General features: G+C 54.6%; 7 protein-coding genes across 7 annotated transcripts; 2 read left to right on the forward strand and 5 right to left on the reverse strand.

The window, feature by feature from the left end:
• Nucleotides 1–101: 101 nt before the first annotated feature.
• ACA1_064720 (uncharacterized protein) lies at nucleotides 102–961 on the reverse strand (the record flags this gene model as incomplete). Its single annotated transcript, XM_004339650.1, has 5 exons — nucleotides 102–382; nucleotides 457–510; nucleotides 598–673; nucleotides 780–860; nucleotides 926–961. Coding segments are annotated over 5 exons (528 nt in total), but the record flags the coding sequence as incomplete, so codon positions are not given.
• A 1,332-nt stretch (nucleotides 962–2,293) lies between these two features.
• ACA1_064730 (RNA recognition motif (RRM)containing protein) lies at nucleotides 2,294–6,077 on the forward strand (the record flags this gene model as incomplete). Its single annotated transcript, XM_004339651.1, has 13 exons — nucleotides 2,294–3,175; nucleotides 3,246–3,362; nucleotides 3,447–3,590; nucleotides 3,749–3,925; nucleotides 4,009–4,128; nucleotides 4,235–4,322; nucleotides 4,416–4,586; nucleotides 4,732–4,791; nucleotides 4,875–5,168; nucleotides 5,248–5,312; nucleotides 5,401–5,699; nucleotides 5,793–5,922; nucleotides 6,018–6,077. The coding sequence occupies 13 exons, from the start codon at nucleotides 2,294–2,296 to the stop codon at nucleotides 6,075–6,077; spliced, it is 2,607 nt and encodes an 868-aa protein (XP_004339699.1).
• Nucleotides 6,078–6,904: 827 nt separating this feature from the next.
• ACA1_064740 (helicase C-terminal domain containing protein, putative) lies at nucleotides 6,905–7,607 on the reverse strand (the record flags this gene model as incomplete). Its single annotated transcript, XM_004339652.1, has 2 exons — nucleotides 6,905–7,271; nucleotides 7,357–7,607. The coding sequence occupies 2 exons, from the start codon at nucleotides 7,605–7,607 to the stop codon at nucleotides 6,905–6,907; spliced, it is 618 nt and encodes a 205-aa protein (XP_004339700.1).
• Nucleotides 7,608–8,173: 566 nt separating this feature from the next.
• Nucleotides 8,174–9,441, reverse strand: ACA1_064750 (uncharacterized protein; the record flags this gene model as incomplete). The annotated part of the gene is made up of 4 exons (XM_004339653.1): nucleotides 8,174–8,236; nucleotides 8,378–8,520; nucleotides 8,689–8,816; nucleotides 8,897–9,441. The coding sequence occupies 4 exons, from the start codon at nucleotides 9,439–9,441 to the stop codon at nucleotides 8,174–8,176; spliced, it is 879 nt and encodes a 292-aa protein (XP_004339701.1).
• A 337-nt stretch (nucleotides 9,442–9,778) lies between these two features.
• ACA1_064760 (uncharacterized protein) lies at nucleotides 9,779–10,326 on the reverse strand (the record flags this gene model as incomplete). The annotated part of the gene is made up of 3 exons (XM_004339654.1): nucleotides 9,779–9,921; nucleotides 10,041–10,078; nucleotides 10,214–10,326. The coding sequence occupies 3 exons, from the start codon at nucleotides 10,324–10,326 to the stop codon at nucleotides 9,779–9,781; spliced, it is 294 nt and encodes a 97-aa protein (XP_004339702.1).
• A 2,005-nt stretch (nucleotides 10,327–12,331) lies between these two features.
• ACA1_064770 (uncharacterized protein) lies at nucleotides 12,332–13,961 on the reverse strand (the record flags this gene model as incomplete). The annotated part of the gene is made up of 4 exons (XM_004339655.1): nucleotides 12,332–12,726; nucleotides 13,402–13,548; nucleotides 13,653–13,776; nucleotides 13,848–13,961. Coding segments are annotated over 4 exons (780 nt in total), but the record flags the coding sequence as incomplete, so codon positions are not given.
• Nucleotides 13,962–14,499: 538 nt separating this feature from the next.
• ACA1_064780 (uncharacterized protein) lies at nucleotides 14,500–14,820 on the forward strand (the record flags this gene model as incomplete). Its single annotated transcript, XM_004339656.1, has 1 exon — nucleotides 14,500–14,820. One exon carries the CDS (start codon nucleotides 14,500–14,502, stop codon nucleotides 14,818–14,820), a length of 321 nt encoding a protein of 106 aa, XP_004339704.1.
• Between the last annotated feature and the right edge of the window lie 476 nt (nucleotides 14,821–15,296).

Genomic DNA, 15,296 nt, shown 5'->3' on the forward strand with positions numbered 1-15,296 from the left:
TGCAGACACTTGCGCACTCATTTGATGTTGAGGCCAGGTTGTGAAATCACCATTTTTCTCTTTTTTTTTAACACGCCCCTTCGTTACCCTATTTACCGCCGTCAGGCGTAGGGATCGTCGTCTTCATAGGACGAGGAAGACAATCGCGGTGGTGTGGCGTTCGGAGAGGGCGAAGAGTTGGGATGGAAGAGAGGCGCCGGTGGGGTGAGCATGTCGAACAGCTCGCTCTGCCGCCGCTTGTCCACGTAGGGCATCATTTCCCACGACGTGAGGTAGACAATGAGCACGTCCCGGTTGGCTTGGGCTACCACGTCGTCCACAATGAGCCGCTTGAGGTGCAGATCCTTCGCGTACATCTCCACGAGCTCCTCAGCCAGCGAGACTGGGCGGCCCAAAGCGACAAAGAGGTGCGTGCAGGTGAGCGACTCGTCATAGGAGGATTGTTGAGGAGCGTACCAGCCTGAGCGAGGGTGAGGGTGTTGGTGACGGGCGCTTGGCCCATCATCTCGTCTTGATTGTGCACGCCACGGGAGAAAGAAGGAGCGTTGGGATGTTGCCAGTGGATGTGGGAAGTGGTTAGCAAGGGTGCGTTGGTACCTCCTTTAGCCGCGGCGAGTCGCAGAGTCGTGCGAAGAGGGAGCAGCGCTTGCTCCATCTTGCCGTGCGTCAGTGCCTGGAGCGACATGGTGCAACACATGATTCCCAACCCAACATGGACAAGAGGGTGAGGGTTGAGCCCAATCGACCTGGTGCATGTTCGTGGTCAGGGCTTCACGCACCAGTTCGTGGCATGTTTCGCGAAGCAGCTTGATGTAGTGTCGGCACTGCTCGTGCAGCTTCCCCTCAACCCGCTCGATGATCTCCTCGCACGCACACGCCCCATTACTCAACGTGCCACCTGCAAGCGAGCAGGAAAGAGACGTACCTCGGCGTTGTGACGCAAGCAACCCCAGTGAGGGGCATCTACGTATCTGAGCGCAAGGAAGGACGTGTTAATACAATGCTAACGGCGTGCGCACACGCTGAAGAGGACCGCCGTGCGCACAGCAGCTCCATCTTGGCATTGATTAATCTGGTAAGCCGATTTTCGCCCTTGCGGCTCGTCTCGCCCCACGCCTCCCTGTGTGCCGCTAGCCCCTGCACCGTAGACGCGAGGGCAGGCCCCAATCGCGATCCTCCCTCCGCTCCGCCTTGCATGTTGGGAATAAACTCTCCTTTTTTTTATTTCTCACAAATTACAAAAAAAGTTCAAAACGCATCCAAATAAAGGTTGGCAAACTCCCTTGTGAGAATGGTTGGAGGCGAATGGCCACAACAGGCGACTTCAGGTTACTGCCTGCGAGTTGTGGCCAAGGGCAAGCTACATGATGTGCCGCATCAAAGTTATTACAAAACTGCACAAGTGGAAGTGGAATGAGTATATCCTAAGCAGCAATGTGCAAGAGATATGTAACTGGCCTGAAACTGTGGAGTAGGTGTGGATATAAATAGTAGAGCTGTTATGTCATTACATTCCATCTTCACCACCCAGCATGGTAATAACCTCACAACTCATGACTGTCATCCCTGCCCTACATGCTCCACCACACTTGTCTGGCCCAGCCACCAATGCTTCCACTCCACCTCACCCACAACAGCCCAATGGTACCTCTTGGCAGACATCACAAAAGTGGCAACCTCAGCCTCTCTGCTCATGGCCAAACACTTGCACACCACAGTTCAGAGCTCAGCCCAAGCTCATCAGCTAGTCCCTTGCCAAAGCCACTTGCCTCCAAGCCCCTGCCAGAGCAGGCACCTGGTGTGGCCAACTTGTTTGAGGTCATCTGTTGTTGAAGCCAGCCCTTTTTTTGCAACCAGGTGCACTAGTGCTTTGGTAGGCTCTGTTCTCAATCTGCACACCATCAGCAAGGGGCATCAATACACTGCTGGGTCAGCTGCAGCACCAAGGCATCACCAGGGAGAGCAGCCAATCAATGGACTCAGCCCCACCTGCACTCTGGACTCTGCCAGCTGCTGGTGGCACACAACCCTTCTATAAGCCCAACCAGTCCCAGCTGATCTTGCTGGGCTTCTCTCTGCAGGACTCAGTTGGCCTCATGTACACAGTCAAGGACGGGCGCCACAGCCTTCATCCCACACGATGGCACAAGGCTGGCGGGTGGGAGCAGCACAGCCATCACAAGCTTGCGTCTCCTCATCCACCAACGGCGGCCACAGTGACACGGCCCAGAGACACTTCGAAACAACATAATGCACTTCAAGAAATGATCGGGAAAATAAAAAGGAATCAAAGATGGAAGATGATGGCCACGATGGGGTCGAGGTGGAGGTTGGAGGAACCTCCTCGTCGGTGCCATCGCCCGAAGAGCACCAGGCGCAGGATTCCCTGATCGATGTAGATGAGGGTGGGCCGCAGAAGAGCGAAGTTCTGCAATCGACTACCGAGGCGACTAGGGCTGGCGAACAAGGCAGCCGGCAGCCCACAGCAACGACAGCCACGGCATGCGATTCTAGCCCTTGCTACGGCCCTCAGGTGCAAGCCGCAACAGTGCCAAGAGCAAACGAAGAAGAGGAGATGAAGCAGGGAGGTGCGAGCTCTGGCGCTGAGGAAGAATCTCGACAACAAGATGAAACGGGCAACGAGGTGCCACACGAAGCTGCGTCGCGAGAGCCTCGCCTCGATGGGGCCGCGCCACCCGCCTCGCCCACTACATCCGATGCCAACCACCGTACCGAGCAAACTCGTGGAGAGATTGAACCGAACGAGGAAGAACGCGTAGACGGAAGCGAGAACCGCACGAGCGACAACGTCACAGCCAGCGAAGTAGACGGGCAACAGGCGGAGGGCAAGACGGAGGAGGCATCATCATCACCAGCGGCCTCGCCCTTGGACGGTGTAAAGGGCGGCGCTGCTATTGCTGAAGACAAAGCGAACGCAGAGGTGAAGCGAGAGGGAGAAGAAGAAGATAGAGCGGAGAAAGACGGGGGAGAGGAAGAGGTGGTGGAGGAGGAGGAGGGAGAGGAAGAAGACGACGGACGCGGCCCGCCACCGCCCAAGGGGTCGGAGGTGTTTGTAGGCGGCTTGCACCGTGACGCCACCGAGGACGACGTGAGGGAGGTCTTTGCGAAGATCGGCGACATCTACGAGGCAAGCACGATCTTCCCCCCAGCTCGTGTGGTGTGCGGTGTGTGTCGTGTGTGCGGCCGTGATTGTATTGACGGCGTGTGGTCGTGGGTCATCGCAGCTCCGTTTGATGCGCGATCCGAAGACGGGAGCCAGCAAGGGCTACGCCTTTGTGCGCTACATGGAACCCACTTTCGCCGAACTCGCCGCCGATCAGCTTAGCGGCTACCTTATCATGGTTCGACCAGTCTTCCCTCTGCCTTCCCCGTCTGCTTCGTGCCCGGGCTCATCGGGTGCCTCCGCTTTCTCTCTGTGTGTGCAGGGTCGTCCGGTCGGGGTGCTCGTGTCGCAGGACAACCAATCGCTCTTCGTGGGCCACATCAGCCAGGACTGGTCTCTCGAGCAGCTCGAAGCTCACCTCAAGGAAGCGGGCATCCGGGGCGTGGACCACATCATCTTCCAGCATGTATGCTTAGCCACCACACACACCCCCAGCAGAACACATGTGCTAATGTCTAACAACAACAACAACAACAACAACAACAATAACAACAACAACAACAACAACAACAACAACAACAACAACGACGACGACGACGACGACGACGACAACAACAACGACAGGACCCGATGAACCCGACGAGGAACAGAGGGTTTGTGTTCATTGAGTTCAAGAGCCATCATGAAGCGGCGAGAGCGCACGGGAAGATGACCCGCGCCGACTTCCGGCTGAGCGGGCAGAAGGTCCGCGTGGACTGGGCCGAGCCCTTGAACGAGCCCGGCGAAGACGTCATGTCTCAGGTTCACCCACGCACTGCACGCCCACGCGACACGCGACCGCACGCGGCCCGCTAATCTGTGTGTGAGATGGTGCGCGTCACCAGGTCAAATCAATCTATGTGGCCAACCTGCCGCTGGAGGTGGACAACGAGCTGATCACAACGCTCTTTGGCGAGTACGGGAAGATCGAGCGAATAGTCCTCTCCAAGAACCTGCCCACCGCGGTACCGCTCCCCCCCCCGCATACCGCCTTGGCGCTGTACTGCGCCAGTGAGTGGCGGGCGCCCACCCGCCGCCACGCTCACCCCGTGCGACATGCCTCTCGGACAGAGGCGAAAGGACTTCGCGTTTGTCAATTACGAAGAACGGGCAAACGCACTCAAGGCCATCGACGGCAAGCACGGCTTTGAAGTACAGGGTACACGCACGCACGGCGCACGCACACACGCGTGACGCCGTCGCGCACGCGCTCACGCAGTCAGGCGCCTAACGACCATGGTCAACCCCACAGGACGAACGCTGCAGGTGACGTTGGCGAAGCCGGTGGACGACACGACGAAGCAGGCCAAGGGGAAGAAGGGACCCTGGAAGGGAGGCGCGCCGACCGATCGAGACGGTGGCTTCCCGCCCCGCCACGGTACGCGAGGCGACCGAACGGGCCGGGGAGGCGGCATGGCGGGTCGTTCGGCCGGCCGGCGCCCGGATTCAAACAGGCAGCCCCCCCCCGCCCCTCCTACCCTCCATTCTTTACATTCTCACTCACGGCTATATCGTGTGTCGTGTGTCGTGTGCCGTGTGGCTATTTGTATCAACAATCTGCAGGGGAGGAATGAGGGACGGACGAGGAGGTGTGAGAGGGCTGAACAGAATGCGATCACCGCATGATGGTGCGTTTTCTTCCCTGGTCGACCAGGCCAGACATTTCGAATAGCTTTCCACGTTTGATGATACAACGTTGACACATGGCCAGACGACATGCCGCCGTACGCGTACGACAGCGACGGGCTGCCATCGCCGGGGCTCATGACGCCGCCGCCGCTCGAGATCGCCCTGTCGCCTCTCGGTAGCGGCATGCTGCCCCCGCCTTCGCCCGCGGGCGTCATCGTCGTCCCTACGCCGGCTCCCGGTGGCGGTGGGCTCACGTTCCGTTGCGAGCTGTGTGACCTCGGGCTCAACTCCGAGAGCCAGCTGATGCAGCACTTCCAGGGACGCCAGCACTTCAAGGCCCAGCAGCTCCAGCAACACACGCGACAACCACCCATCAGTGCCGCACCCACTGCCGGCTTTGCCTTGCTTTTCTTTTAAAATGTTGTTTTTCATTTATTGAACTTTTTTTCCCCCAGATTACCCACCACCGAGCTACGCGGGGCCGGCGATGCCGTTCGACTCGTCGCCGATGATGGGCAAGGTACCAAACACAACCCACCCACTCTTTACGGGTTGCCTGACCATGTCGTGTGTATGTGTGTGTGTGTGTGTGTGTGGTGTGTGTGTAGCGCAAACGCATGCCGCCAGCGGGACACCAGGGATTCGCACGAAACCCCAGGCAGAGGTCGGATGATCACACCGTCGGGGTCCCGCCGTCCGGTTATCTCGGAGGACACCAGCACCACCTTCCGACGGCCGACCTCTACGCACCGCCGCCATCGTATCCGCACCACTACTCTCCATCTCCGCCTCCGCCTCCGGCCCCTCACCACTATCACTATCACCACACGCCCTATGCCGCACCGCACCCGCCCTCTCCGGGACCCGTCTACTACGCTCCCTCGCCGCCGTCGCCACCCGACTATTAGTACGCCACCGCTCCTCTTCGAGTGCCGCCCGTTCCTTTGGCTGCTGACGACTGCGCAATCCTGTGTCGCCCGCGCACGCGCACACACGACAGTGGCGGTTATGGGCAAGCTTACGGGGCGGGCTATGCGAGTGGTGGCTACGGCGCACCTGCTTATGGAGGGCAGTATCCGCAGTACCCTCCTCCCCAGGCCTATCCGGCCTATTCGCAAACCTACGTTCAGGTGAAGACTCGTCGTGTGCCGTGGTGTGTATTGTTTCGTGGCCATGCGTGCCCCATCGGTTATTCACATTCTGTGTTTTGTGTGCGTTGCAACAGTACACCCCGGTCGTTACAAGTGCTGGTGCAGCTGGTGTGCAACGCCGTGGGCAGCTATGAGAACATGCCACTATTGTTGTTAAGCTCTCAATTACATTGGAAACTCCTCGTACTGCGTTTTCGTTCCAAGAACGCAGTATTCCGATCTGGAGGTCATTCCTACACCTCCGCTTCCTGCTGACCCTTGCGCCTGATCTTTTAAATGCCTGCGGGGAAGAATGTGTGAGCTACCGCAGTGCCCAACCAGCGAACTAAACAAGAAAGGTCACCTGCAGGATTCCACGTCGTGGGACGGGACGACTTGTTGGGTTGTTCTTTGGATCGCTCCCGTTGTGCTTCGAATTGCTTATCGACGTGTGCTTCAAGTTTCCTTCCAAGTCCTTAGATTTGCTCAGTGATAAACCACTTGCAGCGCAGATAGATTTAAGGTGAGTTTTCCATACCTAAGGTAGGGACACAGAAAATGCGTGCCTGAGCTACCTAGATGTGAAAGGTTTGGGTACCTAAATGAATAAAGACACATTAGCAGGCATGTTGTGCCAAGTAGTTGGAATGGGCAGGAAGGCGGGCAGTGAGAAGGTTTTGTGGTTGAGGTGTTTTTATTGGGTGAATGGCGATCACACAGCAGCACCCTCAGTGTCAAAGAGGTACTCAGCAGTAGCGTGCTGTAGCTCAGCAGTTCTTGCTGCAAAGTCCGCTAGATACCTATGTTCATGGTCTTCATGAGCCCTTGCCCAAGTGCATGACATTCGTGCCCACTTGGTCAGGCAGACGTGGAATTGATGGTTGGAAGGGTTGTGGCGGCTGCTCCTAACGTTGCTGTTGAACCTGAGAGCCTCAGAGTTGCGGGCAGTGATGGTGTTGGTGACATGCTGGTCGATGGTGGTTCACATGAGGAGGTGGGCAACTATCACATGCTGCTGCTGCCCAAGCTGCCATGCACAGCACATGGCCTGGCGGTCAGTTGCTGGATTCCAGCTTGACTTAACAAAGATGACCTCGGTCACCTGCTGAAGGTTGATGCCCACGGCGCACATGTTGGTGGAGAGGAGGAGCACGCCATGCAGGGTCAAGCTGAGGAACTGTGCAAGTTGCTTGGCATGCTTCTCAGTGGGGATGCGGCCTGATACCTCAAGGATATCAAGGTTGCATGGGTGTTGCTTGTGAAGTTGGTGCCTGAGGATGGTGAAGGTGTGCAGGTGCTGCCCAAACACTGCCAGCTTCCTCCCCTCATCAAAGGCGCATTGCACTTGCCTGTGGGCAAGAGATGCGCAGGTGTCAGAGGGTGCATTGATCTTTATCTTAGTGGGTTTGCAGTAGGCAACTGAGGAACATGTACCTAGCAATGTAGCTGGTCTTGGCAGAGTGTGGTAGGTTGGCCCAGGTATCAGGCATCAATGCGACTGCAGGCGCCTTGCGGTGGATGGCAAGGCCTGCAGGTGGACAGTTGATGCTGTTGAGCACTTCCTTCCACTTTTCCATGTCACCAGGAGTGGCACTGGAATGGTGGGAGAAGAGTTGCTTGGGTGCCCGCTTGCTCCAGTCAGCCTCCATCCACTGGCGCATGGTAGGCAGGTCACAGAAGTCCATGAGCTGCCTCTTGTTGATGGCACCGATCTGGTACAACCACAGGGGGATGGTGAACCAGTGCTGAGCAACCACGTGCGAGGTGTGTCTTGAGCATTGTTTGATCAGGTGCCAGCCCAGCACACCCTGCAGTGAAGATCTTGTGCATGACCATGTCAGGCGCCCAAGGTTCAAGGTACATGATGTGGAGGGTGATATCTGTGGAGGATCAAGGTGAGGGATGTGGATGTGTGTGAGGCATGGACAAGAAGGGTTTGCTGGTGTACCTGGAACTGCTACAAGAGGGCTCTTGTCCCTGTTGAGGTCGCCCTTGAGTCGATGAATGCAGAACTGGGCCAGGGCACTTTCATGGAAGAAGCAGCACATGCACTTTCCTGAAATTGCTCATGTTGTTGAAGATCTTCAGGTAGCTGAGGATGTTATCCTTGCTGGTCTTGAGTGGGAAGCCTGGATGGAGTGCAATGGGTAGAGTTGCAGTGGAGTGGTGTTGTGCTGTTAGAGAGGGGACTGTCACAGGTCAGGAGGGGCTTAGGTACCAGTCATGCCAATGGCAAGTTCACTCTTGACCTTCATGGCATGTTGGAAGCGGCTGGTCTTGTCATCCTTGAGGTTCTGCATCTCATCCCACACAACTCACTGCCAGACTGGCTTGTGCAACTGTGCAAATGAGTAAAACAAAAGAAGTGGTTGGTCACATGCTGTTCTGGCATGCAATGGAGAAATGGAAGGCAAAGTACACAGGGCTGGGGCAGCGTGTCATAGGTAACAATGACCACATGCATCTCATCCAAGGAACACTCATTCTTATTCACAAAATCCTGAAGTGCCTTGCTGCTTGGACAGGTGACAACATGGCTCAGCTTGGTACCCAGCCATTTGCACACCTCCTGGCGCCAGTTCTCAATGACCAGGGCACCTGGAGCTACAACAAGCGTAGGCCATCATGGATGTGCTGCCAAGGCTGCAAGAACCATGACTGCATGCACAACAAACAGCACACATACATGCATGCATGCACACAGGCACATGCTCCTGATCAGAAGGGGTATCTGGGGAGGTAGGGGGGAAGGTGAGTCTGAGGTACCTGTTTTGCCCAGGCCCATGTCATCAAAGAGAAAGCAGCCACCAAACTGAGCCGTTTGCTCACACTTCAGGATGAAGTCCACTCTGTCCTTCTGGAATGGCAGCAGCTCACCTGTGAAGCAAGCTGACCTGCAGGGGGGAGTCATACAAGAGGTGAGACAACCTGTTCACAACATGCAATGCCTAGCTATTCTAGGTTCTGAAGCTACCTTGACTGTGGCTCAGTGGAAGGAAGGTTGCTGCTATCGTCCTCATGCTCCAAGGGTGGGTCAATGGCGGGGAGGATCGTAGGAGGTGGCGAAGAGGAATCTGAGGCTGGCTTGATGACCTCAGGCATGGACCTAACACGAAGATTGTAGCTCAAGGCAGCTTCAAGGGCCTCATTGGTGACCAAGGCGAAAGTGGCCAGCTTGGCAAGCAGAAGAGCGTAGAGCTGGTCTGGCACCTTGGCGCTCTGCGAAGAGGTGGTGCTCTGTTTCTTGGCGAGACTGCTGCACAGAGCAGCCTGCAGATCCTTGGGGAGGCAGGAGGTGCAGTAGTACTTGCCACCCTCACCCTTTTGGCCCCACCCAAAGGGGAACATCACTGCCTTGCAGGTGTGGCAGTTTGGGCTGGCCTTGAGGAGGCACAATGCCAGATGCTGATGTTCATCTTTGTCAAGCTTGAGCATGGCCTTGCCTGTGATGCTGGTCCACGTGTCCCACCTGAGCCCACGTGCCTGCACTGATGGCAGGTGAAGCTGGGTCAGGTCCATCATGGCCTCCAGTGGTTGAATGTTCTCCTGGAAGGCAAGGATGAGATGTGTGCATCAGTGTTGGTGCTGGGCACCTTCCTCATGAGCTAGGGCAGGCATGAGAGGTCCATGGGCAGAGAAGGTACCCAGTGAAGGAGAGCAAAGTAGGAGGCATTGTCTTGACACTTTCATGCTGCACTGAGCTGGTGAAGAGTGTGAATGAGGGTGTGGATCATCTCAGGTATGCTGCAGTGCACAAGTAGGGCCATGTCACACATTGCATCCTGCAATGGCATGGGAATACATGCATGATGAGCAGCGTGAAGGAGTAGCCATCAACCAGGATGGTGCTTTTGAGTCATACCTGGACTGTCATCTCAGGCACCAAGCACAGGAGGCACCACAGCAGCTGCAGCAAGTGTCGTCCTGCTGACATGCTGGTTCCCATGGGCACCATCTCCTTGATAGAGCTAAGGTCCAACATCAGGAGTGGCCAGTCCACTGCAATGCAGTCAGCCTAGTTTATGGCAAGGTAAAACGCAGCACTTAGGGCGCTACACAACCAACCATTTATGCACTGGCAAGAAGGAAGAGGACATACCGCGGTCTGAACTGCATACCAGGTGCCTGGGCGAATGATGATGAGGTCTCCAGGATACTGGTTGAGCACAGCCATGCGCACCTGATCGATGAGACACACACACATGCACACACACACACACACACAAGGAAGGCATGTGGTTGCACTAAGGATGAGTGAATGTTGTTAGTACTGTGAGGTTTGGTGCCTTACCAAAACTTGTCAGAGGTGCTGGTGTTCATGAAGAAGTTCAGCCTCAATTCATCAAGCTCATTCTTCACTGGGACTTTGGCCATGATGGCAGACTGCTTCACCATCTTGAGCATCTGTTGTGTGGTGCAGGTTGTGAGCTGATCCCATCAAAAACTGCTGGGGATGGAGCAAATGGTTCCAGGTACCTGTTGGTGTTGCCCTGTGTGGTCTACAAGAAACCAGCTACGAAATGGCACCTGGGCTGGTCCACGATCTGCCTGCTTTCTGTTTGCCCAGGCCTCCAGCGTCTCACCAAGCAACAACAAGGCCACAGCGAGGTTGCAGGTGGCTAGGCAGAAGGAGAGACTGTGCAAACAGGACAAAGGTACATGTCAACTGTGAGATGGAGTTCACCAGCTGATGCCCAGACAAGTGAGAATGGCAATGCATGTAAACAGTGGGGAGTGTACTGTGAGGCATGGGGGAGAACAGCCAAACCAGGCAGAGTTACTGTGTTTATGGCAGGCAACTGGGCGATGACATTTGTTGACCAATGGAACCAGCACTCTTCACACCCTTGTTCATTGAGCACCTTGCTCAGTCTTTGGCTGGTGTGCAAGCTCAGTGGCAGGCTGGTGAGCGTGGGCACCCCCTTCTCCATGTCAGGGTTGAAGTGAAGCTTCTGCATCCCTCCTGCCAACCACTTGTTGGTGTCTTGACTGGTACCTTGCACAAATGCCTGGAGTGTTTGGCTGGAAGTTGAGCCTGTGATTGGGAAATGAGGGGAAGGCTAATGGGTGGCACAAAATCTGGCTTTGGCATTCAATGAGCAGGTCAGTACCCTCAGGGTCATTGGCAAAGGTGAGGAAGCTATCTGGTAGCTTCAATGGTCATGTGATTGGTGCTCCCCAGGCCTTCACGTCATTGTGATCTGCCTTGTGGCGTTCAAGCATGTCTACTCTGCTGGATGCGCTGATCTGCCCAGCTAGAACATCTCAGGTGGCCATTGTTGAGGTGATTGAATCAATGAGGCTGTGGAGGTGTGAAATAGAGGTGGTGAGTAGGAGTGGTGGCATCCAAGGCATGTTCTTTATGGTGAGAGAGGTTGGTACCTTGCCACTTGAGTGGTGTTCAGAAAGCCTGCTGCCATGACAGCAATCTTGTGCCTGGAATGCTGAAACAGCTCTGCCCCAAATTGCTGGTGCTTGACAACTGCCGCCCAGTCCTCGACAACTGCCTCATTCAAGCAGGTACCATACAACTTAGCACCTTCACTCAGCAGCCTTTTCTCGCTACCATAGCCATCCTGGTAGGACGTGGATGGAGGTTTGGTCTAAAGAACCACATAGAGGTGTAGGTGAGTGGGTGAGCTCTCTTGTATGTGTGTGTGCGGATGTGTGTGGAGGCTTTGTGTTGCATTTTATGTTGCCAGTTTTAGTGATTGCACATCAATGGCGCTCATCATTAGGCATGTTGGTTTCAACTATACCCCTTTCTTGGTGCTGCGACTCCTGCCATGGGCACTTGCTTGCGCTGCCACATGTGCACGCACACATTGAAGATGTAAGCACTTAGCTGTGGTGGCAGTAGAAGGGTTTAGCACCTTTTTTGCTGGCCCCCTTCTCCTGGATGCAGGGTGATTGGTGCTTGCCACTGGTGGTGGTTTTCATAGTTGCCTGCTCTTCTTCCTCTTCTTCGTTGTCCTGCTCCTCCTCACCTTCCTCCCCTTCCCCCTCTTCCTCATCTTCCCCCTCACCTCCTTCGCCTTCCTCATCACCACCTGTTGCCTTGCCCTTCGCTGCCTTGGTCAGTTGGGAGGTTGTCACCTTGGCGCGCTTGGTGAGATGCATGGCTGGTGCTTTGGCCTTCTTCACTGGCTTCATCTCTTCAACATCAGGGAATTCCTCCTTGCTACCTTCCTCCTTGTCCTTGTTGCTAGGTACATCATCATCTTTCGCCTTGCCCTTTGCTGCCTTGGGTGGTTGGGAGGTTGTCACCTTGGCAGGCTTGGCAACAGGCATGGCTGGTGCTTTGGCCTTCTTTGCTGGCTTGGTCTCTTGACAATGTCAGGGAATTCCTCCTCACTACCTTCCTCCTCATCCTTGTCACTAGGTACTTCATCATCTTTCACCTTGCCCTTCACACCTTGGGTGGTTGGGAGGTTGTCACCTTGGTGCACTTGGCGAGATGTGTGGCTGGTGCTTTGGCCTTCTTCACTGGCTTCATCTCTTCAACATCAGGGAATTCCTCCTCACTACCTTCCTCCTTGTCCTTGTTGCTAGGTACTTGGTTGTCTTTCACCTTGCCCTTGGCTGCATGCTTGGTAGCTGTCTTGGGTGTTGCCTCAGCCTCTTTGCCACCTTCCTCATCCTCACTCTCTGGGATGTGCTTCCTCTTCTTCTTCTTCTTCCTCTCCTTCTCCTTCTCACCAATGTCATCCTCATCAATATCCATTTGGGAGGCAAGGATGTCAGGTGAGGCTTGGAACAGTTGTGAGGGCTCCTCATCCAAGTTGATGTAGGTTGGTTGGGTGCCTATTATGACACAATAGGGCTAGGTGTCAGTTCCAAAGGGGCAGTTGCTTAGGCAAGGTATCATGTACCTGTGTCCACACAAGTCCTGTTCCCCAAAGGTGATGGGGCTGGCAGTCTGGTGATGTGCAGCACCAGCACATGTGGTCTGCCTGAAGGTGCAAGACTAGTAGCACATAAAGGCAAGAGTGAGTAACACTCCACACAGCTTGTGTGTGCATGCAAAACGTCACAATGGGTACTGCTTGTGAGTGGAGTTGTGAAGCCTGACAGACTGGGGTAAGGTGATAAGGCAGCCCCAGGACGCAAACCTGCCCTCCCACCAAATGTACCTGGTGAACCTGCTGATGTGTGATTGGGAGCAATGCACTCAGTGACATGCAACAAACAACACACAGAAAGGCAGGTGCGTGGTTGTGACTACATACCAACACTTCCCATAAGTGCCATCTGCTGCACTTGAAGCACCATCATCTGTAACTGGCTGTTACTCTTGCACAGGACTCTCAGTTCTTCTTTGTACTTTTCTGTGAGTTGGCAGACCTCCTCATGTAGTTGAGGAACTTGTGAAGTGTCAAGTTGGTGAGCCCAGAAGAAAAGCATGACACCAGTGCCATAAAGCCAGTAAGGTACCTGTAGCTCACACTCTCACCTGGCTGTTGCAGCAGCCATGAGCACCAGGCACCTCCTCCTCTTCATAGCCAGGCACTGGCTCCACAAGTTGCTCAAACTTCTCTTTGACCTTGAGGTACATGTCCTCATTGACAAGGTACACCCAAACAGGCTCCTTCTCAATGGCAGCCATGCAATCATTTGAGAGCTTCACTGCTGGTCCAAACAAAGTTCCATTCCAGCACTTCATCTGCATGACAAATCAGTGTGTGCATGAGATTGCTTGGCACCATGGCACAGTACAGGTTTCTACATACATTGATCTTGGACACCATAGAACTTGGTTCTGCTGAACAGGCAGTTGACCACCTTTGGATCCTTGGCGCATTCAATGCAAAACAGCATTGTCAATTTCACAGCTTTGCCACTGTTCTGCATAGACTGCCATGCACCACCTTTGTCATGCAACCAAATAATGGACAGGCAGGAAGGTGGGAGGTGGAGCAACATACCAAGTACCTCCACGCCATGTAGAGCAGCAGGTTCGTCCTAGCCTGCTTCTCCTTATTCGCCAGCCAAACCTCCCAGTCTGACTCCTTGTCAACAGACCTGAAGTCACACTTCACAACTGGAAACGAAAAGAAACATTAGGTGGGCATCAGGTACAACACCACAAGCCTCACAGAATCAGGGGGGGCAAGGCTATACCAGGTAGCAGCAAGCCACCTGTGCAAGGCTGACAATGCTCAAGGAAGAGAACTTGGTAGGCAGTTTGTTGTAGGCCATTTGGGTTACCAAGTTGTCCATTGCACTTGCCTTGTAATGATGTGTGAATCAGTAAAGCAAGTGGACGCTATGGAAGGGCCTGGTCCTTGTCTCCATCACATACACAAGCTTCATGTCATAGAAGTGGTAGCAAAGCACATCTGGAGTGTGAATGCAAGGTTGCACATAAGTACAACTGTAAAAGGCGAACTGATGCACCTCAAGATAACCAAATCAATTTGCCTCATGTGATTCACTTCAATGTACTAATGAATTCCTTGTCATTCACCCACCCACACTACCATGTGCAGAATCAACCCAAACACTGCATGGAGTGCTGCTTTGCTGGAAGTTACACATCTTCCTGCTATCCGCTGGGTGAATCTCATCGCAGCAGCCATGTGGACCAAGGACAATTACACTGCCAGGCAGGGGGCAACAATTGTTGTCATACCTAAAGTCATAGGAGCCAAACCTGCCAACAAGTGGCTCGCCTTAGCCATAGCCCGCACCAAGATGCAACATCTCCACACCCTCACACAGGAGGAGCACCTTGCTGAGCCAGTCTTCATCTTCCCCAAGTTCAAGGACCATGGGTTCAACCACATGCTGGAGAGACTAGCTGCCTGCCCTGCTGGACACACAACAGTCTTCATCTACAACCTCAAGGCCGACACCATGCAATCCATCTACATCAGCTCCAACCAGCCCGCTACCTAAGGTGCTTAGCTGCTCAGTACATAAAAATAAATTTACTCTTCTCCTTAGACTGAACACGTTCTTCAAATGCAAGTACTTTCATCCATTTGCTGCAACACACGACACCCCCCAACTGACAAAAAGTTAACTTGTCCCTCGTGGCAGGTGCAGTGGGTGGGAGCTCCCACCCACCGCACCTGCCACTCGCCCACCCACCCGCCATGTGAGGGGCAAGGCATTTGTATCACCCAAGTCTCCCAATGACACACCCATTATGGGATAGCTTATTCACTGCAGAACCACCTCATAGGCAGCCCCCATCACACCTAGTGCAATGTACATTCTGCCCAGCAGTGGCGCCGCCCATGCCTACGGCCGCTGCCCGGCTTCAGGCATTTACACAAAACCTAAAAATAGGGATACCTCAAGGACCCAGGTAACACATGCACATCATGCCCTGATCTCCAGCCTAATTAGGCACAGCAGAGGTTGCCTCG

The sequence above is a fragment of the Acanthamoeba castellanii genome (assembly GCF_000313135.1).
Source record: "Acanthamoeba castellanii str. Neff unplaced genomic scaffold scf7180000084599, whole genome shotgun sequence".
NCBI lineage: Eukaryota > Discosea > Longamoebia > Acanthamoebidae > Acanthamoeba > Acanthamoeba castellanii.